This window comes from Sciurus carolinensis, chromosome 4 (genome assembly GCF_902686445.1).
Source record: "Sciurus carolinensis chromosome 4, mSciCar1.2, whole genome shotgun sequence".
Lineage (NCBI taxonomy): Eukaryota > Metazoa > Chordata > Mammalia > Rodentia > Sciuridae > Sciurus > Sciurus carolinensis.
This window is the reverse complement of record NC_062216.1, coordinates 117,832,877-117,855,610: the sequence shown is the minus strand read 5'-3', so window position 1 is coordinate 117,855,610 and position 22,734 is coordinate 117,832,877. Positions and strand designations below refer to the sequence as shown.

General features: G+C 49.7%; 4 protein-coding genes across 5 annotated transcripts; 2 read left to right on the top strand and 2 right to left on the bottom strand.

The window, feature by feature from the left end:
• Nucleotides 1-536: 536 nt before the first annotated feature.
• Nucleotides 537-4,335, top strand: LOC124983979 (25-hydroxyvitamin D-1 alpha hydroxylase, mitochondrial). Its single transcript, XM_047551703.1, has 9 exons — nucleotides 537-722; nucleotides 1,340-1,530; nucleotides 2,016-2,218; nucleotides 2,305-2,505; nucleotides 2,591-2,760; nucleotides 2,977-3,149; nucleotides 3,324-3,402; nucleotides 3,696-3,893; nucleotides 4,222-4,335. Exons 1-9 carry the CDS (start codon nucleotides 537-539, stop codon nucleotides 4,333-4,335), a joined length of 1,515 nt encoding a protein of 504 aa, XP_047407659.1.
• Nucleotides 4,336-7,257: 2,922 nt separating this feature from the next.
• Nucleotides 7,258-12,598, bottom strand: Marchf9 (membrane associated ring-CH-type finger 9). The gene is made up of 4 exons (XM_047549637.1): nucleotides 11,642-12,598; nucleotides 10,378-10,533; nucleotides 9,488-9,680; nucleotides 7,258-9,232 (listed from the first exon to the last, which is right to left on the bottom strand). Exons 1-4 carry the CDS (start codon nucleotides 11,996-11,998, stop codon nucleotides 8,898-8,900), a joined length of 1,041 nt encoding a protein of 346 aa, XP_047405593.1. The 5' UTR covers nucleotides 11,999-12,598; the 3' UTR covers nucleotides 7,258-8,897.
• Nucleotides 12,599-15,497: 2,899 nt separating this feature from the next.
• Nucleotides 15,498-18,491, top strand: Cdk4 (cyclin dependent kinase 4). The gene is made up of 8 exons (XM_047551570.1): nucleotides 15,498-15,719; nucleotides 16,135-16,371; nucleotides 16,528-16,663; nucleotides 16,774-16,941; nucleotides 17,096-17,205; nucleotides 17,541-17,591; nucleotides 17,721-17,856; nucleotides 18,077-18,491. The coding sequence occupies exons 2-8, from the start codon at nucleotides 16,154-16,156 to the stop codon at nucleotides 18,164-18,166; spliced, it is 909 nt and encodes a 302-aa protein (XP_047407526.1). The 5' UTR covers nucleotides 15,498-15,719; nucleotides 16,135-16,153; the 3' UTR covers nucleotides 18,167-18,491.
• On the bottom strand, nucleotides 18,466-21,471 carry Tspan31 (tetraspanin 31). Of its 2 annotated transcripts, none has more exons than XM_047551571.1 (6): nucleotides 21,212-21,471; nucleotides 20,577-20,744; nucleotides 20,065-20,145; nucleotides 19,593-19,721; nucleotides 19,215-19,328; nucleotides 18,466-19,118 (listed from the first exon to the last, which is right to left on the bottom strand). In XM_047551571.1, exons 1-6 carry the CDS (start codon nucleotides 21,311-21,313, stop codon nucleotides 19,044-19,046), a joined length of 669 nt encoding a protein of 222 aa, XP_047407527.1. In that variant the 5' UTR covers nucleotides 21,314-21,471; the 3' UTR covers nucleotides 18,466-19,043. The 2 variants fall into 2 exon arrangements, with proteins under 2 accessions (XP_047407527.1, XP_047407528.1); XM_047551572.1 differs by having other exon boundaries at nucleotides 21,251-21,468.
• Nucleotides 21,472-22,734: the final 1,263 nt, after the last annotated feature.

The window sequence follows — 22,734 nt, the reverse complement described above, 5'->3', positions numbered from 1 at the left end:
GGAAGACTTGGCTAGTGCAGGGAAATTCTGCCCATCTGCACACAGAAGGTACAGCCCAGCAAGCCAAGAATGTGGGGACAGTTGCAGCCATGCCTCTACCAGATTTCTCTTCTTTTTCCTTTGTGGTGGAACTGGTGGATGAGGAGTAACTGAGGATAGACCTAAAGGAACTTGGTTCCTTGGGGAAGTGGGAGTTATCCCAAGGTTTTCTCCTGTAATCTAAATATTAAATAGCCTTTCCCCAAAAAAGACCTTTACCTATTGGATTAGGGTACTAACTATTAAGGAGAAACTGAGACAGGCTTCCCCTCTCACAAGTGTCACTGCAGCCATGAGCTCTAAAGGAGCCAGCCCAGACCCAGCCTACTGTACTACTGAGTGCTAATCTTAAACAGACCACTCAGTAAAGAGGGATTGGCTAAGGAGCTCTGAGAAGGGGTGTTGCCACTACCTTGCTCAGGGCTTAAATAGGGGTTCAGGCGAGCATTCGAGATTCTCCAGAGAAGGGCTCTCTTGTGGATTCTCTGAACTGCACCATGACGCAGACCCTCAAGTTCACCTCCAGAGTGTTCCATCGTCTCCGCTGGGCTTCTGAGTTGGGTGCCTCCGAAGGCTTGGACTCAATGCCCCGGAGTTTGGCGGACATGCCCGGCCCCTCCATGCCTAGCTTCCTGGCTGAACTTTTCTGCAAAGGGGGACTGTCTAGACTCCACGAACTGCAGGTAGGAAGGAAGGACTTTCTATTCCGGGGACTAAGCTGGACGAACTGGCTTTGATAACGCCAGCAAAGGCAGATTAATCCAGAACATAGGACAATTGGTGAGAATGGATGCCCAGGAATTATAGAAAAGATTCGTTGGGATTGGAGTCAGGGTAGGTGGTTCAACTGGTGGGGAATCAAGGGGTTGCACTCAGAGCCTTTTCTCGGTACAAATGTCTCCAAGACCCTGTACATCTAAGACAAGAACGCCAGAAAAGGAAGCTCTGGGGACCCTCCGTGCACATTTGGCTGTAAAACTACGCGTTCTTTTTCATTCGTTGGGGACTTATTCTGAGAAAGACAGTTGGGGGTGGGGGGAGCTTTAGGGATTTGTCCTCCTTGGTTTTGCCCAGATGACCAAAAAGAGCCCTGAAGATTTTTGTGTATTACAAAGTCCCTCCGTGTTGCTGACCACAAACTTTCGAGGCGGTAGAGAGGAATTCAAAGCACTGGGGCCATATGCCAGTTGGGCACTCGAGAAACTCGTGGGTCCTAAGCCTAGTCAAGTGCCTTGGTGTTGGCACAAGCCAAACTGAGGGCTCGTCCAGGGTATCCTAGTTGCTGCGTGGGTTCTTCCAGGTGCAAGGCGCTGCGCGCTTCGGCCCGGTGTGGCTGGCCAGATTCGGGACTATGCGCACAGTGTATGTGGCCGCCCCTGCACTCGTTGAGCAGCTGCTGAGACAGGAGGGTCCTCTGCCAGAGCGTTGCAGCTTCTCATCCTGGGCGGAGCACCGTCGCCGCCACCAACGGGCTTGTGGACTACTTACCGCGTGAGTCCTCTCTGCCCCCAAAGCTCATACTCCCTGCAGCGCGTTCTAGGTGAATCGCGACACAGTCTTTCCCCGGGCTTGGAAGAGGGTCCGCTGTTTCTCGCAACCTTCCAGCATCTCGGGGTTCTCTAGTCTGTTCCATCCAAACTTAGGTTGATCCCTGCCCTCGACTTCCACGCACTTCATTATCCTTAGAGACCAGAACCAGGGAACCGAGGTAACAGGTGAAAAACGCGAGGGTACCAGAATCTGGATAGAACATAAGATTCTTTTGCTCAGGTTACCCGGGAATTCATTCCCCTCCCGGGGGCCGTGGGGGGAGGGGCGGGAAATGAGTAAAGAAGGAAGGAACATAGAAGATGGACACAGGGAGGGGCAGCTTTCTGAACCTGGAAGGAGACGCAATACTTCACTTGGCCACCCCAGTTGAGCCATCTTCAGATACCCCCACCTCCCTGAAATGCCCTCTCTCCGCACTCCTGCAGGGAAGGTGAAGAATGGCAGAAGCTCCGTAGTCTTCTGGCCCCGCTCCTCCTCCGGCCTCAAGCGGCTGCGGGTTATGCCGAAACCCTGGACAAAGTGGTCGGTGATCTTGTGCGACTACTAAGGCGCCAGCGGGGACGTGGCACCAGGCCGCCCACCCTGGTTCGGGATGTGGCGGGAGAGTTTTACAAATTTGGACTGGAGGGTGAGTCCCAAAACAGAAATAGAGGTAGGCGTGGGAGGCACCCGGGCCCCTCTCCTGGTGCCCTTATAGCTCCCCCTCCCGGCCAGGCATAGCCGCAGTGCTGCTGGGTTCGCGCCTGGGCTGCCTGGAGGCTGAAGTGCCCTCGGATACCGAGACTTTCATCCGCGCTGTAGGCTCAGTGTTTGTGTCCACGTTGTTAACCATGGCGATGCCCAATTGGCTGCGTCGCCTAGTGCCAGGACCTTGGACACGCCTCTGCCGAGACTGGGACCAGATGTTTGCGTTTGGTAAGGCACAGAAAAGTGTTGGGAATAGGGAAAAGCACAAGTTCCCAGGGGTAGTGAGGCATCAGCGTGTCTTCTCCCCATGTAGCCCAGCAGCATGTGGAGCAGCGAGAGGCCGAGGAGGTAATGAACCACGGAAACTCTGAAAAGGACATGCCAACTGGGGCACATCTGACCCACTTCCTTTTCCGGGAGAAAGTGTCTGCCCAGTCCATCCTGGGGAATGTGACCGAGCTGCTACTGGCTGGAGTGGACACGGTGAGGTTCTCCCTCTATGCCTTAAGACCCACTTCCGGAGTTTATCCTCCCCAGTCTCCAAGCCAATTTTCTGCTTCAGGGGACCCCCCTATTATCATGTAGGGGCTCAACTAATCCCTTGATTTAGCACCTCCTTGGCCTCAGACTGCTTCATATTCTGCCCCCTCTGCTGGACCCCATGCCTAACACCTAAGCTGCTCTCTCCTGCCCCTTCAGGTGTCCAACACACTCTCCTGGGCTCTATATGAGCTCTCCCGGCACCCAGAAGTCCAGAGAGCACTCCATTCTGAGATCACAACTACCCTGGGCCCAGGCTCCAGTGCCCACCCGCAAGCCACTGCTCTGTCCCAGCTGCCCCTGCTCAAGGCTGTGCTCAAGGAAGTACTAAGGTGAGGGGAGGAGATGAGGAACTAGAGGAAAGACTGAGGAAGCAGGGAGGGAGAGGGCAGAAAAATAGTATTCTATGGCTAGCCAGAAACAGGTTTGGAAGTTGTAGGCAATGAGAAAGAGGCTATCTCCCCTGGCCTCATCTTGCTGCCCCTATCTTTTGCTTTGCAACCTAGACTGTACCCTGTAGTACCTGGAAATTCCCGCGTCCCAGACAAAGACATTCGTGTGGGTGATTATATTATCCCCCAAAATGTAAGTATAGCCTATGGAGCCCTCTGGCTGAGCCATTCCTTACTATCTTGGACCCCAGTCCTGTCCCTAAACATTCCTCATATGCCTTCAAACCCTTCCTTTGACCTGAATTCCTCTCTAGGGTACAGTGGGGCAGCAGAGAAATCATTCCAAAAGTAGCCCCAGAAAACTTCCCAGTCAACAGGAAACCTGACTTTGACCCAGTCCGTAGATTTTCTTTTTCATAACAGCACCCCCAACCCCAAGTCTTTGCTTCTGAGTCCAAACTGACAGTTGATTCCTTCCCCCACCAGACGCTGGTCTCTCTGTGTCACTATGCTACTTCAAGGGATCCTGCACAGTTCCCAGAGCCGAACTCTTTTCGTCCAGCTCGCTGGTTGGGGGAGGGCCCAGCCCCCCACCCATTTGCATCTCTTCCCTTTGGCTTTGGCAAGCGCAGCTGCATGGGGAGACGCTTGGCTGAACTTGAGCTGCAAATGGCTTTGGCCCAGGTAAGTGGTAGAGACCTTCTATCCCCAACCTGAGAAACCTAAACCCTCTAAACTGTGAGCTCTCATCATCTGTAAGCACAGGAAAACATGGAAGACCTGACAGATCTAATCCTTGAAAATATGACAATCCCATTATAGGTCTGAAGTGTAAGCAAGGAAATTTGGACTATCATTTTCCCTTCTATAATCCCTTACCCTCACTGACCAAGAAGGTCCTACTGGCCATAGGTGCCACCCCACCCATTCTATCACTAATAAAGTCCTTGACCAATTAATTCCACCATCATAGATCCCCCCAATGGTGATAGCCCTCTTCTTCCCTTTCCAGATCTTGACCCATTTTGAGGTGCTGCCTGAGCCAGGTGCTCCTCCAGTCAGACCCATGACCCGAACTGTGCTGGTGCCTGAGAGAAGCATTAACCTACAGTTTGTGGACAGATAGTCCTTGGAAAGAGACTCTCATCAACAAATTTCTCTCATCATAGGGCTTTTCTGGGCAGAAGACCAAGAGATACACCAGCTCGAGAACAAGGCCTGACTTAGTTGAATATAATGACCGTAGCAAAGTGCAAGAGGCAGCTCTGACCCATGCACTTGGCCTATTTCAATAGGTCCTGAGAAAACCATGATCTCTCCATTTGCTCTTTTCCAGGTCATATACAAATCCTTTAGGGCCAACTCAGATTTTAACAGGTAATGCTGGGTGGCCTGAGGGAGGATTCAACTAACTGCTCTTTTGGTGCTTCCACAGTGCTCACTGATGCTGCTGCCTAAGCATTTCTCACAACATGAGCAAAGTAATTGTGCATCTGCTCTGCACCTGGTTGGTCTCCCTCTAAATATGTGAGCTCTTCAAAAGGCAGGGATGAGTCTTTATTTGGTCTTCATATTCTGTATCAGGGCCTATCTAACTGGGCGACAACATATACATTCTCAGATTAAAACTGGACCATGTAGCAAAAAGGATAAACAACTTCCTTACCAGGCTATGTCTACCCCCCTTCCTTCTTTCATCTTGCCCCAAGAAGATGAATCTGTGCTAGCCTGGTTTATGATTAAAAAAAAAAATTCTAGGCTCTCTGGTCACTTTTTTTTTTTTTTTTTTTTTGAAACAGCATCTTACTATGCTGCCCAGGCAGGCCTTGAACTCATGATCCTCCTGCCTCAGCCTCACAGGTATTATAGGTGTGCACTACCATGCCCAGCCTCTCTGGTCATCACTTAATTCCCAGGCAGAGGTATCTTTGGGCTGGCCTTGTTTTCTTTTTTATATTGAAATTTTTTAGTATTCTTGGGTTTTATGTGTTTTTTTCTTTCTTTCTTTTTTTTTTTTTTTTTTTTTTTGGTGGTGCTGGGGATTTTTTGGGGGGTGCAGGGCCTTGTGCATGCAAGGCAAGCACTCTACCAACTGAGCTATATCCCCAGCCCCATATTCTTAGGTTTTGGAATAAAAAAATCCAAATGTTTTATCCTTGACTTTTTGTCTTACTTTACTCTTACTCCCACTTCCTGCCAAGACCCTAACCCCCATCTCCTGCCTTGGATTCTCACATCTTGGGAGTGACTGCCATAACAATTGGAGGTCTGGGTGCCTGGAAGAGTGGTTTGCGACCCAAAGCCAGACTTGTTTCTGTCTGTTGTGAGAACAGCCAAGTCTAGTCTTGCTTCATGTGAGAGATTAAGGGGGGGGGGGTGGTGAAAAGTAATTGTAGGAGATGAGTCGGAAATGGGTTGGGAAGCTAGGGATTTGCAGAGATGGGCAGAGGCAGCTGACTCTGGTGAGAGAAGTCTTTTGGAATTTGAACTTCCAGAATTAAAGGATATCCTAGAATGGCTACTCTGCCTTCTCCAGAAAAAAAGTTACAAGATAATTTCCTTCAGAGAAAGAGGGTCACAGGAAGGAAAGTGTGGAATCTGACAGTATAAAAATTTAGTGTGAGGGTGGTCAGAAGCCCCAGGGCATTGTGGTAGGAGCATTGGGGTGGGCAAAGGGAGCTTCTGTTTCTGAGTCAGCACTCTGGCCCAGAGAGGCTGGACACAGTACTTCCCTTGTAATGTATACATGTTAACTCATCTTCCATTCAGATAAATCTCTCAACACCCTATGCATCCCAGATTACCCTCCCTTGTCAGGGCTTGCCCCTTCCTCCTGTCTCCCGCCCCCTGCCACTGATTCCAGTTAGCAGGGTGTTGGTAGAGATTTCATTTCACATGTCTTTTTTCTCTGTCCTACCTCTGCCCCATCTTAGACATGGCTCCCTGACCACGGAAACTCCATTAACCAAAAGACCTTCTGTGGAGGGAACAATGTGAGATCTACAGAGGGGCACGGCATGCCCAAAATCATGTGCAGACACCCAAGAGACTCCTTCTCACTAAACACAATCTCCACTTGTATTCCCCTATCACCAAGCTCAACTTGAACTTAAAGTGACCTGATTTTTAGCAGATTTGAGCTATAAGGGAGAATAAAGCCCAGCCTACTATTGGGCCTTTTGCCCTGGAATCAGTGATAAGACTCCTACCCACCCATACTCCTTCACTGGTAAGAAAGAATGCCCACTTGAAGAGGGTTCATGAAGAAGTATTCATGACCCTTTTCCTGGACAAGGATCTCTTTAAATTAAAAAAAAAAAAAAAAAAAAAAAAAAAAGAGGGAAGGAGAGGATACCACATTGACTTGGTCCCAACCCCTATCCACAGACCTCCACCGGTGCTGAAGTACTAGAACTGGGCCTGGCTATAGGGCCCAGAATGGAAATGGAGATTGTGTGAGCATGTCTGTGTTCTTGGATGTGTCTAAGCTTCTACGTGGCTCAGGCTCTGCACAGAAGTTCCATGTATGCCTTACCTACCTGAGCCCTACTGGCCAGTATGGGTATTAGTAGTCACTCTGATATGCTATCTCCCATCTGGCCCCTACCAGCTCTTCTGTGAATGGCCAGTGTATAAAGTTTGGCCCTCCATTTCCCCAGGTGAAGGTGTAGAGGGATATGTCCCTGGGGAAAGCTTCCCACTAGGAAGATGGAGGGCTCAGCCTCAGTACTCTCTCTGTTCTGATCTCCTCAGAACTTGGAAGTGATATGCTTCCACACTGAGGTGAATCAGACCCCAGTTCAGCTTTAATTCCTATACTCCCAAGTGTGTCTGGACCCCAGCACCATGGACAGCACCCAGGACCCCTTTTGGAAAGAGGATCAAGGTTTCCTGCCCAAGGATATGTGGGCCTTTAGAAAAGATTTTTCTCCAGAACACCCCCATGAGGAGGAAGAACAGAAACTTCCCTAAGAGAAGGATCAATAATAAGAAAGGTCTCTGAATCTGACTTTAGCAATGTAAGAAGGAATTATTTTAATGTTGATGAATGGTTCACTTAAAAGACACCATCATTCATATAATACACAGCCCCCAGGCCTCAGGAGAAAGGGATCAGACTTTAGACTGACCCATTTTCTTTCTTTCTTTTCTTTTCTTTTTTTTTTTTTTTTTTTCTTTCTTTTCTTTTTTCAGTGCTGGGAATGGAACCCAAGGCCTTGTGCATGCTAGGCAAGTGCTCTCCCACTCAGCTATACCACAGCCCTCTGGCCCACATCTCAACTAGTCCTTCCCAAACTTTTCTTTAAAAACAGCAGCCCTCTCTATGCTTCTGCCTCCATGCACAATACTTTCCACTTAATACTACTAACTGGGCACACCAGGATCAGACCTGTGACCCTGAACTCTCATAAAAATAGCTTAGGTTGGGGACAGAGACTCCTAATATTGAGGGACTCCTTCCATGAGTCCATATTCGCTTCATACCAATTTTCTGGAGAAGCATAGTACCTGGGAAGAATAAAATTCAGATGACTTCCAGAGCAAGATGGACATCTCCAACCTTTCCCCATCCACCAGGCTCTAATGTTCAGAAGGTCTGAGGAGTTCTCAGGCAAGTGCCCTGAGTACATCCCTGGCCCAAAGAGTTCTCATCCTTACAAATAACCACCATCCTTCACATTTTCAGTGTCTATTACCCCTCATATTTCCATATCTATTATATCGTTCAAAACAAAATTCCAAGGTTCTGTGCAACTCCTGATGAAAAACACATTGGAATTTTTGAAATACCAGTTACTATTTGAAATAAATGAACCATCAACTAGTCTAGAAATGTTTATGCCACTAGTGATTTTCTTTGCAATGGCATCCAACCTGTCCCTCATTTATCCTCATTCCAACTCTATGAGGTAGACAGGAAAACTCTAGAGATTTTTTTCCTAAATCACACAACTCAAAGGTGGCAGGTCTACCCTCCTTAGATACCTTTGAGCACTGCCATCTAGCAGCCAAAGTGACTTCTTTTCTAGCAAGTGGGAGTCACAACTCAGAACCCACTGCTGCATTTGGGATTTGCAACCTGTGCAGAGAAGCCTCCCAGTCCTCCAGAAAACCTCCCAGCCCTCCAGAAAACCCCCAGATGAGAAAGGAGTCTCCACGTGCATATAAATGATTCTTTATGCCCTTCCCCCATGCAATGGGGGATGGAGCAGGGGGAAGTCCCCCGCCCTCATGCAGGGAACGGGAGGTCAATGTATACTAGTCTTATTGCCAGATGCCCTATGGCCATGGGATGGGGAATGGGGGTCTACAACCCCTTTCTTCTGGCATTGGTCCCCCTTTGCCAAGTCACCATGATGGAGCTAGAGGGGGCGGCGGGGGCTGGAGGCCCTAGGAGCTGAGGTAAAGACGGTTCTTTCCAGGGAAGAAAAGCTGCTCTCCCCACCTGCCCACTGACCATCTCAGGATGAGTATGAGTTGTCAGTGGTGGCTAGAATGTCATCCAGGTGTCTCTACCCAATGGGTAGTAGAGAACAGACAATGTCTCCAGCCTGAGGCTGCCCACAGAGATCCTCAGTGGTGGGGGCCACTGCCCCAAACACCTTGTCCAGGTGGTACCTCCAGCAGCCATGAGAGCTCATGTCTGGCTGATGCATTGACTTAAGATCCCTGCTCCTGGAATCCAGATCAGACGGTGGTGACCCTCATGACAACTTCTCGGCCAGAATGGGAGCTGGAACGGGCATCTGGTGGCCGCAGCTGTCCAAGGAGGTGCAGGATTGTATAACCACAGCGCTGAGGCAAGAGCGTCCGCATGCGCTGGGCAGCTGGGGGACGGCTGGTAGCCCCAGTGGGGGGGCCCGTCCGTGAGGTCCTGGGGCCTGGTTTCCCTGCCGTCCCTCCCCCTGCATCTCCTCCTATGTCTTTTGTCTTGTCATAATTCAGGACCTTCCACTGCTGGTTCACTGCCTGCCAGCGCTTGAAGATTCGGTAGACAGAAGAGCCTTCATGGACGATGAGGCCTGAGCAAGAAGGAAAGAAATCTGGGATCAACTGCTGTTGAGATTGAGGCCAAAGGTCCTTAAACACACATTACTGAGTGAGAAGATATAGCTGCAAAGAATCCTGAAGAAGCAGGTAAGGGAGGGATATCGGAATACCTCTAAGGACTCCCATGGCAGAAAACAAAACCATGAAACTGAGGGATGGACAGGGAAGTTAAGGGGGTGAGTAAAAGGAAGATGCTAAGCACATAAGGGAGAGAGAGGTGCCCTCACCTATGCAGACAACATCCATGAATCCGTACATGCCGTAACAGATCTGAAAGAGCAGATCTTGCCGCTGCCACTTGGCTGAAGGGCTGAGTGAGGACCAGATGAGCCAGGAGATGCTGGCGACGAGGAAGAGCGAGCCCAGAACTATGGCTGCAATCTGAACTTTCTCGATAACTGTCAGGGAGATGGCCTGCCACTGTGTAGGAGAAAAGACTCCAAAAGGTCACAGAAAGGGACAGAGGACTGGGTAACGGGCAACCCTGAAGGGGAGGAGGCTCCAGGAGCCTTCCCATATCATTTACACAGGATTAACACCTGTCTTCCCAGTGCCGTGATCAAACCTAAAATGTGATACTTGTCTGACATTATTTGTCTGTCTTATTTTAGAAAGGCAGAATCAGGCAAGTGCCATAAAGCCAAAACATGTAGATATGAATTCCAAACTTAACTCCATCCCTTACTGGTTGAGTAATCTTAGGCAAGTTTTTAAATCCCTCTGTGCATCAGTGTTCTCATCTGTAAAATGGGGGAAATAATGTATGTAACTAATAGGATTATTATGAACATTAAAAGAGTTAAAGAGTTGATTTCACCAAAGCTTGCTACACAGAAAACACTGCATTTGATATCATCATGATCATCATCATCAACAATATTCTCATCTTTTCCTTTTCTGTTGTCCCAGTGTCTTAACAGGGCCTGGGATACAAGGGGCACCCAATAAATGTCTTTGCGAATAAATAAAGGAAGGAAGGATTTACAGACAGGAAACTTCCAAAATGGGGAGGGGTGTCTTTGGAAAAAGAGTAAATGAGATAAAATAGGCTCCCTGGAGGGTCTATGATCCCTATAGCAGAAAGGCCCTCAGTCTGAGTCCACTCTTTGCACCTCACCTGTAATGGGTTCTTGGTACTGATCGCCAGGACCTGGTACTTGAAGTAGCAGAGTTCACAGCTCCAGGAGCCCCTCTCACTGATCCAGCGGATGAGGCAGGGCTGATGAGTGCAGCGCACGGAGCCGTCGCAGCGGCAGGGACTGAGGAGCTCCCCCTGGAGGAAGTGTGAGGAAAGGCCCTGTCAGTCATCACCATCCCATTCCGTTCTGCCGTGCTCCTGGAGAGGGAAACCTCTTTAGGGCAGTCATTCTCTTAAACTCAGACCTGTACTTGGGAGGTAGCTCATGTTAGAGCGCTTGCCTAGTATGTGCGAGGCTCTGGGTTTGCTCCCCAAAACCGGAAAGAAAAAAAAAAGACAAAAACCCTCAGGTCTTTCACCCAACCCTGACAAGAGGCTAAGGCAGCAGCAGAAAAGAAGGAAGTTAGAGTTCAAGAAAAACTTCCCATACCAAAAGGATGCGAGATGGGGCTTGGGGGGAATACTGGGCCTTTTTTCCTAGAACTTGGAAAAGGTACTTTTTAATATCTCTGAGAGAGAAGGCTTGCCCCTAGGATGTGGAGGGACAGGAGGGTGAGAGCTTCTGAACCATGGCTTCATTCCCCCATCCCATCATTGTAAAGTACAGTATTTCATAGATCTGATGGGGACTGGAATGGATTACTAGTCTGTTTCCACATATTAAAAAGGGGGGAAATCTTGGAGGTGGGAGTGAAGCATGTTCCCCTTTAGTCAAGGAATTATTTCTCACTACACAGAGACACCCTCTGGCACCATCCCGGGACAACTTTGCCCATAAAATGTAACAAAGGCGGATCTTTGGAATGAGATGGAAAGTTGCAGAATATGAAGTGAAAAGTGCCCCAGCGGGAGAAATAGTGAGGCAGGGTTCTGGTTGGGTCCCTCCCGTCAAGATGGGTACGGATGCATTCTCCCTTCGGTCCATCTCTGAGAGAATAGGTCCCCTCAGTCAATGGCGGTACTGGCTAAGGGGAGCAGGAGACAATGCTGTCCCCATTAATGGGTGAGAGGAATCATGAGCCCTCTCAGGAAAAAGCCCCACCTCTTCCTAAGGACCCCCGACACCCCAACCCCAAAACACGCTCCAGGAATCTCCTGCCGGCTGCCCCACCTCACCCCATTCCCACCCGGGTCCTGGGTCCCGCCCAGTCTCCTCAGGCCCCGCCCCTTGATCGCGGTCTCCGTAGACAGCCCAGGTGCGCGCCCCCACCCCTCCCTGCCCAGCCAGGTGCCCAGGCCTGACCTGCTCTGGGCCCTGGAAGCAGATCCGGCACTGAGGGGTTCGGAGCCCGCTGTCCAGGCTGCTGCTGAGCGACAGGGCATCCAGCGCGCCCGGGGGCGGTGGCGGCGGCGCGGGCGGTGGCGGGGGTCCGGTTCGCGGCTCCTTGTCCCCGGCCAGGCCCCGGGCCCGCGGCTCCGACCCGTAGTACTCCTCCTCGTCGCCGTCGCCGTCCCGGGTGGAGCAGCCGGCAAAAGGCGCCCAGCCGCAGCCGCCTCCCCCGCCCCCCCGGGGCTGCGGCTCGGCCCGGGGCCGCCCCCCGCCGGTCAGCACCAGCAGCTTCAGCTCGTTCAGGAACATGCGGAGCCGAGACTTGAGCATCGTCCGGGCTCCGGGGGGCGGGGGGCGGCGTGCAAGGGGGGTTCTTGGGCGGCGGGGGGAAGGGAAGGGACAAGGCCGGGAAGGGGGCGCGCGCTGGAGAGCCGAGCCGGGCTGGGGTCTTCGGGGCCTGCAAACGCTGTTCACTGCTGACACCACCCGGGCTCCGGGACTCGCGAGGCTGAGAGGGCTGGTGGCCCAGGGGTGGCGGGGTGGACAACCATGGCCGGGGCAGGGGGCGGGGAGGGGGGCTCAGGGTGCCGCGCCCCGCGGGTCCGGGTCCGGAGCGGGCCGGGCCCCCGGGGTTACGCGCCCGGGTCCTCCTGCGGCGGGGCCGCCCCCCATCGCCGTCCTCCGGGCCCCAGTCCCGCTCCGGCTCCCGGATCCGGCTCGGCTCGGCCCGTGCGCTCGGCGGTGGCAAATGGCGGCTCCTTCCGGCGGCGGCGGCGGCGGCGGCGGAGACCCCCCCGGAGCGGCGGGCGGGCGGGGCGGGCGGGGCGGGAGCCGGGGAGCCGGTGAGGGATGGAGGGAGGGGCGGGGAAGGGGAGAGGAGGAGAAGGGGCCGCGGCTGCGCATCCCCGCCCTGCCCTACACGAGCAGGTGTCCCCAGGGGCGGGGCAAGCGTGTGAGCCCCGGGAGGGTGGAGGGAGGGGAGTGGCCGAAGAAGGGGAGTGTGCACTTGGGTAGGAGAATAGGTGTGTGTAGGGGAGTGGGTGTGTGTGTGCGCGAGAGAGAATGTAAGAGAAGGTAAGTGGTCAAAGGATACAGGTGTACCAGGGGAGAGGTTTATGCGAAATGCGAGTGTGCAAAGAGCTGAGCAAGGGATTGACTCAAGCAATAGACACTCTTACACAAAAGACTGAAAAGTGTGCTGGGCATTGGACTGTAAAAGAGAGGTGTGTGTATAAGGAATAGAATCGGATTGTGTCAGAGAAGCGTTTCATTGTAACGCGTGAGGGAGGTGACTGAGCAAGACAAATAGGAGTGCCAAAGGGATGGGAATATTTTTCCTGGTACCCTCTTGCCTTCACCTCCACTACACTAAAGGCGCCCCCTCCCCCCACACACATACACACACACACACAGACACACACACACACACTTAGCTCTTTGATTTTATGGGGGTCTAGAGCCTGAGAACCACTTCTACCCAATCGTTCTTTCTTTTTTCTTTTCTTTCTTTTACTTTCTCTTTTCTTTCTTTTTTTTTCTGTCTTACACTTAAAATCCTCCCTCACATCCCTTTTGCAAAGCTGAGGGAAAAGAGATTTCAGGGGAGCCCACTGGGTCAAACATGCTGGGAAAAAATTAATTAGTAAAAGAGTAATTAACAGGAGAAGGGAGGAGATGGAGCCAGGGACAGACTGCCAAATTAAGACTCCCAACAGAAAGTGACAGAGAAGAGGCAATGTTTTTATGAAGTATTCAGATGTTTTGGATGGACAAATAAATGAATCAGGAAAAGGGGGCTGAGAATCAGGCAGATATAGAGGATAGCTTCTGTTTTACAGACAGTAAGCAGCAGTAGTCTGAGAGTGAAGGGAAGGCTGAAATGGGAACTAATATAGGAAGGGAGTTTGAAAAATCACACATTTATCTTAGTCTTCCAGAAGCCATACAAACCAACCAGCCCTAGCAAGGTAGCCAATAAAATAGTCACCTCTCCAGCCCAGGCATGGAGGTGTTTGTTGCTGTTTTGTGTTTTTGTTTGTTTTTGTGGTTTGAACCCAAGGGCACATTACCACTGAGCTACATTCACAGTTGTGTGTGTGTGTGTGTGTGTGTGTGTGTGTGTCTAAGTTGGCCAGGCTAGCCTCAAACTTGCCATCCTCCTACTCAGCATTGTGGTAAGCCCCTGTAATACCACTGTGGAGGTTTTACTTTGGAGTGTCCTAGGTTCCCTTGCTAGCAAGGACCCAGAACTACAAGCATCAGATGGAAAAAAAAAGGGGGGGGGAATCTGTACTTATATGTCTTCCATTTTACCCTGAATCATGATTTCTATTCATATGAACTCTTACATTGTTAGCCAGATAGTTAGGGACGTTACAAATTAGGATAAAAGAAGTGGCAAACGGTAATAAAATGTTTACAGACTTTAGTCCTGGGGGTGCAGCTCAGTGGTAGAGCACATGCTTACCATTCATTATGCCTTGGATTCAATTCCCCAGCACCAATCCCCAATTTTTTTTTTTTTTGCTGGTACTGGGGATTGGACCCAGGGCCTTGCACATGCTAGGCAAGTGCTCTACCACTGAGCTACATCCCCAGCCCACCAAAATGTTTTTACATGGCTTCAGATTTTAGACAAATTCCCACAAAAGGGATAGTGACCCTTACTCCCATACCTCCAAAGGGCTGGGAGGTAATAAAGTTGGAACTAATAGTACAAGAGAAGTCAGAGAAATCTACCTCTATCTAGGTGTCTGTAGACTGAAGCCTTTTGAAAACAACTACTACTTCTGGGCATGGATAAAGGTTAAGAAAGCTGTACTGAAAGAAGAGAGGGAAGCACAATGAGCTCAATGAGTAGTCATGAGGTTTGCAGAGGGGCCCAAGTCATTTCACATAATGTAGTCGTGTGTGGGGAGAGCGACTTCCTTTCACATGCTCACCTCTATATCTACCTGTCTATATAAGACACACGCATCACAGAATCGCAGAATCTCAGAGCCGAAAAGAACTTTTAAGGTCAAATATTCCTGTCTCCTGCTCATCAATAACTTCTCCGCCAAAATGACATCTGGTCTCAAAGGCTTTAACACCCTCAGGGAAGTTTGGAAGCTGGGAAGAGGGGAGGGCATTACCTTGCCACTCTTCCCGTTAGATTATTGTATTACCTTCTGTCCATTTTTAAATCCTACTTTGGTCCTCACATGGGAATTGTCTACTCTATTTCATAAGATCACACTATTGGCTATACATCTTTACAGCCTTATCACTACTTCGGAGGGCTAGTGACTGAGATGCCAAAACCTAACCAAAACAAAAACACTACCTACAAACTGGAAGCAAGCACTTAGCAAAATTTTGTCGAATGAATGAGTGAAACAAAGACACAAATGAGAATATGTTTACCCATGGCGGTGGAGCGAAAAGATGACAGCACCACCTCTGGTACTCTCACCCTCACCCTGACTACAACCTGGCCACCAAAACGGAAGAGACTGAGAGACATGCAAGGGACTGGAGATGCGCTGGGATTCGGCCTTCAGCCGGGAGTCGAAAGCTGGGTGGCCCAGGTTGCCATGGCATCGCCTTCCACTCCACCCTCCCTCGCCCCCAAGCGCCCCCCCTCCGCAGCCCGGGTTTGGCAGTCAGTCACATGTCTCGCTGCGTAACCACACCTCTGCTCCTAAGAGCAATGTCAAGCGGTCACGTGTGATAGCAACAGATCACGTGGCTGCTGTCGCCCCTCGGCCCCCTTCCCTCACCGCCCCCCTTTCAGTCAGAGGCTCCGACTGCCCCTCTGCGCATGGGTAGTGGTCACGTGTCCCGAACGTCCGGCGTTCGTCCCTCCCTCCCTGTTTCCGCGCGCCTATTTGGCAGCTGGTCACATGGTGAGGGTGGGGGTGAGGGGGCCTCTCTAGCCTGCGGCCTGTGTCTATGGTCCCGCCCGTAAAGTCCAGCTGCCCTGGACCGTGCTCAAGTGTATGGCGCCAAAGGAACCGGCTCCGGGGTCCCGATAACGGGGCTGTCCCCTAAGCTCTCGGCCTGGTGTGAAGTAAGTGCAGCCCCTTCCCAGGAATGGGTGCCAGTCCCCGCCCCCCACGGCTTCTCATGCGTGCGCCAGGCGGGCTGGTTATGGAAGGGTCGCCCAAGGGCGGGAAGTGGGGCCTTTGTGGTGGTGGGAAGGTGGGGTGTAAAATCTTCGATACTAGATGGGCCATGTGTGATCTCTTTTGTGCACGGCACGATGGTCCCAAAGGAAAACAGGCAATTTTTTTCTTTCAGAGCTTCTTGTGGCTAGAGGGGTTGCTAGTGGAGTCATTGTGTTTCCTGAGCGCGGCCCCTGGAAGGTTGGGAAGGGAATGGGATGCTGATGATGGTGTCTATGTGGGAATCGCTTTGTTAATGCACTCTCATACCATCCTATCTTTGGAAGGAAATTTTGGTGGTAGAAGTCTCTGTGATTATAGGGTCTCCCCTGATCTGAGAATGGCTACCTCACGATATGAACCAGTGGCAGAAATTGGTGTCGGTGCCTACGGGACGGTGTACAAAGCCCGTGATCCCCACAGTGGCCACTTTGTGGCCCTCAAGAGTGTGAGAGTGCCCAATGGAGGAGGAGCTGGAGGGGGCCTTCCCATCAGCACAGTTCGTGAAGTGGCCTTACTGAGGCGCCTGGAGGCTTTTGAACATCCCAATGTTGTCCGGTGAGAAGGTGGAAGGGTGGGAGTGGGGAGTAATGGGTAAAGATAATCTATAAGTGAGATGTGTGCTTAGAAAAGGAGTGGACAACCTGAGAAAATAAGGGAAACTGTATCAGATCAAAGGAGATTGAGCAGTATGTGACCATTTATTCTGGCCAGGCTGATGGATGTTTGTGCCACTTCCCGGACTGACCGGGAAATCAAGGTGACCCTAGTGTTTGAGCATGTTGACCAAGACCTAAGGACTTATCTGGACAAGGCACCACCACCTGGCTTGCCAACTGAGACCATCAAGGTGAGTACTGTGGGTAGAACTTGAAAGGTGGATTGGGCTCTGTGTAATAGAGCTTGGGATTTCAGGTATGGTGCCTGTTTCCAGTAAGTCTGTACCTCCTTCCAAACCAGGATCTGATGCGCCAGTTTCTAAGAGGCCTGGATTTTCTTCATGCCAATTGCATCGTTCATCGGGACCTGAAGCCAGAAAATATTCTGGTGACAAGTGGTGGGACAGTCAAGCTGGCTGACTTTGGCCTGGCCAGAATATACAGCTACCAGATGGCCCTTACACCTGTGGTCAGTAGAAAGATGAGAGCCAAAATGGGTTTTGCTTGGTGGTAGGAGAGTGATTGCCTATAGTATTTGAGAAGTCCTGTGCTTCATGTCTTCAGTCAGATAACTGTGATTCATGATAACTGGGAGTGCCCTCACCCACTCCTGTTCCCTTTAGGTTGTTACACTCTGGTATCGTGCTCCTGAAGTTCTTCTGCAGTCTACATATGCAACCCCTGTGGACATGTGGAGCGTTGGCTGTATCTTTGCAGAGATGTTTCGTCGGAAGTATGGGACCCAAAAGCCCTAAACATTTTGAATTCTCCAGACCTTTTATTCATCAGCCATTATCTATCCATGTTCTTATTTCCCCACTGGTGCTAGGCATCAAACCCAGTGCCTTGTGCATGCTTGGCAAGCAGTATCACTGAGCTATATCCCCAACCCAATATGCCCTTTGTTTTACTTGAGTATTACCTTATCTATAACCAGAGACACTGAAATTTCTTATAGTTAGTAATTTAATATCACTGTTCTCCATACTCTTATTATATCACTTAGCATTAGTCACTCCAGTACTGCCTTTGAAAATGACCACTACCTTGTATGTTTTTTCACCTCAGGCCACTCTTCTGTGGAAACTCTGAAGCTGACCAGTTGGGCAAAATCTTTGAGTAAGTGTTCAACAAGGGGGAAAGGGATTTCCCATTTTGAGTCCTGTTTCTGCTGAGCTCTCAATGGCAATAGGCTCCTCCCCTGAGGAACTGGAGAAGGTCCTGACCAGAGTTCCCCTGTCTCCACAGCCTGATCGGGCTGCCTCCAGAGGATGACTGGCCCCGAGATGTATCTCTACCCCGAGGAGCCTTTCCCCCCAGAGGACCTCGCCCTGTGCAGTCAGTGGTGCCTGAGATGGAAGAATCTGGAGCTCAGTTGCTCCTGGTACTAGGAATAGGCATGGGGTGGGATTGGGATGAGAAATGTGGTAGTAGGTAAGAGCCCAGATCATTGTAGTTCATGAGACCTGGTGGATGGGTAGGTGGGCTGCAGTTATTACTGCTGTGATTGGCCAGAAAGGGACATAGAAGTAGCCCATCCCAGGGAAGTCGGAGGTGCAGGGTTTTTTTCCCCATGGTTTTCTGACCTTTGCCTCTCCCTTTAGGAAATGCTGACTTTTAACCCACACAAGCGAATCTCTGCCTTCCGAGCCCTGCAGCACTCTTATCTACATAAGGAAGAGGATCCAGAGTGAGCACTGGAGTGGCTGCCACAGAAGGAAGAGATGCTGTCATTATCCGCCTTCTGGACACTTGAGTGGAGAGAACCCCACTGAGAAGGCGACCTCTGCCTTTCTCTCTGAGGCCGTGAAGACTCCCCCAACTTTTTACAGAGAATATTTTGCTGCCTTAATGACATTTTCCACCTACCCCTCCTTTTGAGGCTTATCCTCCTTCCCCCTCCCCATTTCTATACACTAAGGGGTCTATCTCTCCTCCCCCTCCCTACCTTGATATTGGGGTCCTTTTTTATACAGGAAAACAAAACAAGACAAAGAAATATGATCTTTTTTTAATGTTTCTTTCTCTGATTGATTTTACCATTAAGTGATTTGAAAAACCACTTGAAAGAAGGAACTTCCCTGCACAACCATAAAGACTCTTTCCTTAAGTTACACCGGGCCTAGGCAGTCTGTGGAGCCCTTTGGAGGTTAAGGTGGCTTATGTTCAACTAAGCTTTCTCAAACTGGGTCTTGCACATTACAAGGGTTCTTGGTTTTCTTCTTGGCTTTATCCAATTTACTCTTGGAGCCAGGGCAAGGCATGTTGAGGTCATCCAGCAAGTAGAAGAGTGAAAACGGGAAACAGCTATGAATGAGTCCACCCCACATAATGCACTCCCAGGCTCTGTTTATATCCACTTGGGGACACAGGGAGTTTTTTCCTTCCTTACTTAATCTTGCTCCAAAATACGTCAGGACATAAAGCCTAGCCATTCAATTAGTTTTAGGGGATGTGGCAAAGGGCCTTTCCTTTTTCTTAAACAAAAAGGGCTACAAGACCCTACGTTTTCCCAAAGGTAGGAATAAAAAGCTGGGAGAAAACAGGGAAAAGTCAGAAGGGTCCATAGTCTCATAGAAAGGCACTGGGGTTAGCTCGAGGATCCTTCTGATTCCGAAATCTCATTGCCAGCCAAACACCAAGGATCTATGAGAATAAAAGAAGAGAAACACAAGGTAGTTTTGAAATTTGGGGGATATACTTACTAGAGAAAGTATATGTGAGGGAACTGGAGAATGTTACCTCTGTAAAGCTAAAGAATAATCCAACACCCCCTAGGATTTTCAGGGCTTCATCTGAATGCTTAAGAAACTTTTCTCCACACATCTGGCATGTGGAACTCCTGTTCTTGCAGATCTGAGGATAAAAAATGTGTTTACAGATAATTCAAAGCATTCAAATACCTATGGTGAATGTCCCTAGTATCTGACTAGTATCTTAAGAGACAGACATCCCACTTAGCTATGCCCCCAGCATCTACGTACATTTATCTTTGTGCCAGCAGAGCACCAATAAAAGCTGCTAGAGAGAGACAATGAGATTCCAATTAAATCAGCCAATTTGGGTGCTATCTTTACCTAGGCTTTCCTCCCTGCTGTGCTCCCCCACCCACCAACTCACTGCATTGCAGGAGGGGTCATCTTGGTACAGGGTTGTGAGGTTGAACAAGCCACAACAGTCAAAACTTCTTTCCAGTTCATGCCTGGTGTTGTTGCTCATGACCCACCAAGAAGCATTGATGACATCTGTCTAGAGAATACAAGCAAAGGGAAGTTATCCCCTATCCCCCTACATCCTGATCTTGGTTCAAGTGCTTCAATTTCCCTGTTCTAGCAAAAGAAGTCAACATCCTTCAGAAATGAAGGTGTGTCACATTACAATGATAAATGTCTGCTTTCTCAGGTTCTTCCTCTAGATCGCCCTTCATGGAGAATTAACCATATTTCAGAGGAAGCACATAGCTCAAGTAATAGACCTAGGATGATTTAGGGGCACAGTTCAGATTAGGAGTCAGACCAGTATATTAGAGATGAAAATCCTACTTGGCAAGGTGGGAAAAGGCAAGCAAATACTTGAAAGGGCATTCCCTTACCTGTTTGCTTCGGTTAATAGCCAGACATGAGCAAGAGATTCCAAACTGGAAGATGAAGACCAAACCAAGGATGATCATGTACTGAGGAAGAGTTAATGGAATAAAGTGACCAGATTCTTTTTTTTTTTTAAAGGATTTTCATATATATATATATATATATATATATATATATGTATATATATATATATTTTTTTTTTTTAATGTGGTGCCAAGGATTGAATCCAGTGCCTCATACGTGCTAGATAAGCACTCTACAACTGAGTTACAACCCCAGCCCCAGTATCCAGATTCTTTCATGTTCCATTTAAAATAACCACCTGGTCTCATGTTCATAGGAATTACACAATCATGTCAAGTTGAAAACATCAGCTTTTGCTGTTTTGCAGATTATGGTATAGGGAAAGGCAAAGAGATGGCCCTACAATCCAAGTCCCACACCCTTTCTAACTTATTCCTAGACAACACAGATGTCCCAAGAGCCCAGGTACCCCTATCATTTCACATCAGGATACAAAGAATAGCAGGACTTGGTGGTGGTTGACAGCACCCACCAGTCCAGCAACTGCAATTAGGAGAAGGAAGACTCCCACAGCAATGACTCCTCCGATGATGTGGATGCTGGACACCAGACCCAGGCCCTTGCCCCAAGCAGCCACTCCAATGAGCAACAAGCCCACCAGCTATAGGAAACAAAGCAGGATACATCTCAAAGAATTCAGGAATGCAGCGCGGTCAAAGGCTATCACAAAGGGACTTTGGCAAAATAGGACAATTCATTTGCGTGAATGGGGGGGGGGCAGGTGCTATAGGAACAGAATTCCTGGGTTCTCTTTCCAAAGTAGGTCAGAATGACTGGGATGGGGGTAGGCAGACAAGGGAAGTAATATACACATTGAATCCTTAGCACTGTCCACCACTTGTTTTGGAAAGAGGCAGGTTCACAGAAGTGAGGGATAGGACTTTATGCCCACAGTCTTCACTTCTTTCCCTCCACCCTCAGTCAAGGCCCCTGATCGCCGGAAGTCTCTCCTCTTCCACGGAAATCCCCAGGAATCCCCTCTTCGCCGGAAGTTCATAGGAATCTTCCCGGAACCCCCAATATACCCCTCTCCCCACCGGAAGTCCCCTAGAGATTCAACCCACTCGCCTTTCCGCACCGAAGTCTCCCCCACTTCCAAAATCTCACCATGTAGACTACGTTGAGAGCGCACAGCGCATTCTTGGAGCAGGCAAAGCCTCCGCAAACCATCTCCCCAGCTCTGGGGACCCAAGTGGTCCCAAGGACTTGGGGGGAGGGTATTGGGGGGCCGTCTTCAAGGACCCGGACAGCTTCTGTCTCTTTAAATCGAGGACAGCCAAACTAATTCTCTGCGCCTGCACAGTCCCACCCCTACCGCTGGATTGGCGAAGCTCGAGGCTAATCCAGGACGTTGATGGACTGAATGCCAATCAATCTGCTTTACGTCACCGACCCACCTCCTGGCCCCTCCTTTAGTTTCTTCATTGGATGAAATTTACAACTGGAGGCCGGGTTTCTAGACAGTCTCATATCCACCAGAACCTAAACTTCAAAGGCCCGGATTGAAATCGGAGCTTTCTATGGTCTGGGTTAGAGAGGGCTGATCAGAGGTGGAAGGCTCTGGAGAAGCTCAGGTGAAGAGCAAGAAAGGGGGCTTCGAGAGCTGGACGAAAGGAGTCTTCCCCTCGAAGGAGAGCCTTTCCCCCGCCTCTTTCCCCTTGTCTTGCGGTGACCTCATGATGACACCATCGTCTTGTTATTGCGTCACACTGGGGAACGCCCAAAGGAGACAAATATTGGGCTATTTAGCCCGGCCACACAGGCCTCGGGTTGGGCATAGCACCATCCAGCAAATACTCACGTTCTGTATCCACAGCACCCGCGTTCTGTTCCATATCCCTGACTAGCGGGGTGTGAATACGCAAGAAAGTCAACGTGAAAAACAGCGGCCTCAGGCCGGTGCTTTCCTGTGTGTGACAAAGCCACAGGTACATACACGGGTGTGCTGGGCGTCTTGCAAGCCTGATCCAGGGCTTGGGGAGGGCGAATATGAATAAATATGAGAGGATTCTCCACATTTTCACTTGGGGGGTGGGCACAATGGTTGGTCAATAACTGTCTATTATTACGAAAGTGCTTTGACACGCCTACACACGTTCCTTTTCATGGGGGTGGGGAAAGGCATAACCCCTTTCTGCCCCAGGAGAAAGGAGCAGTCTTAGTGGGATGATTTGTGTGTATTTAGATTCTATGTTGCCTAAGCAATATAGTCTCACTGAGTCAGACTGCATGGGTTCCAACTTTGCTACTTACTAACCTTTGGTTAGGTACTTACACTCTCCCTGTTTCATCATCTGTAAAACATAACGATACACTTACTTTAACAACACACCTCTAAAAAATTCTGTTGTGAGGATTAAATGAGTTAACATATGTAAAATGCCTAGAACAGTACCTGGCACATAGTAACACTCCATATTAGATATTACCATTTTACAGATTCCAGTGGATAATTCCAACCTCAATTCCCTTTTTTTCAACTATGCAAATAATTCACAGAGCTATAATCTTTAGTCATTCATAAATTGCTATCAAGATATGCAGTAGAACTGGATGTAATGGCACAGGCCTGTAATCCCAGAGACTCAGGA

What these genes read in the sequence shown, in the direction of transcription:
- LOC124983979 (XM_047551703.1), top strand. Translation starts at nt 537, where the DNA reads ATGACGCAGACCCTCAAGTTCACCTCCAGAGTGTTCCATCGTCTCCGC. An exon ending in CTAGACTCCACGAACTGCAG is followed by an intron (nt 723 to 1,339) that starts GTAGGAAGGAAG and finishes GGGTTCTTCCAG; the next exon opens with GTGCAAGGCGCTGCGCGCTT. An exon ending in GCTTGTGGACTACTTACCGC is followed by an intron (nt 1,531 to 2,015) that starts GTGAGTCCTCTC and finishes GCACTCCTGCAG; the next exon opens with GGAAGGTGAAGAATGGCAGA.
- Marchf9 (XM_047549637.1), bottom strand. Translation starts at nt 11,998, where the DNA reads ATGCTCAAGTCTCGGCTCCGCATGTTCCTGAACGAGCTGAAGCTGCTG. An exon ending in GCTTCCAGGGCCCAGAGCAG is followed by an intron (nt 10,534 to 11,641) that starts GTCAGGCCTGGG and finishes CACTTCCTCCAG; the next exon opens with GGGGAGCTCCTCAGTCCCTG. An exon ending in CATGGATGTTGTCTGCATAG is followed by an intron (nt 9,233 to 9,487) that starts GTGAGGGCACCT and finishes CTTCTTGCTCAG; the next exon opens with GCCTCATCGTCCATGAAGGC.
- Cdk4 (XM_047551570.1), top strand. Translation starts at nt 16,154, where the DNA reads ATGGCTACCTCACGATATGAACCAGTGGCAGAAATTGGTGTCGGTGCC. An exon ending in GCAGAGATGTTTCGTCGGAA is followed by an intron (nt 17,206 to 17,540) that starts GTATGGGACCCA and finishes TTTTCACCTCAG; the next exon opens with GCCACTCTTCTGTGGAAACT. An exon ending in CTGGAGCTCAGTTGCTCCTG is followed by an intron (nt 17,857 to 18,076) that starts GTACTAGGAATA and finishes CTCTCCCTTTAG; the next exon opens with GAAATGCTGACTTTTAACCC.
- Tspan31 (XM_047551571.1), bottom strand. Translation starts at nt 21,313, where the DNA reads ATGGTTTGCGGAGGCTTTGCCTGCTCCAAGAATGCGCTGTGCGCTCTC. An exon ending in ATGACCCCTCCTGCAATGCA is followed by an intron (nt 19,329 to 19,592) that starts GTGAGTTGGTGG and finishes TTTTATCCTCAG; the next exon opens with ATCTGCAAGAACAGGAGTTC. An exon ending in TATTCTTTAGCTTTACAGAG is followed by an intron (nt 19,119 to 19,214) that starts GTAACATTCTCC and finishes TTATTCTCATAG; the next exon opens with ATCCTTGGTGTTTGGCTGGC.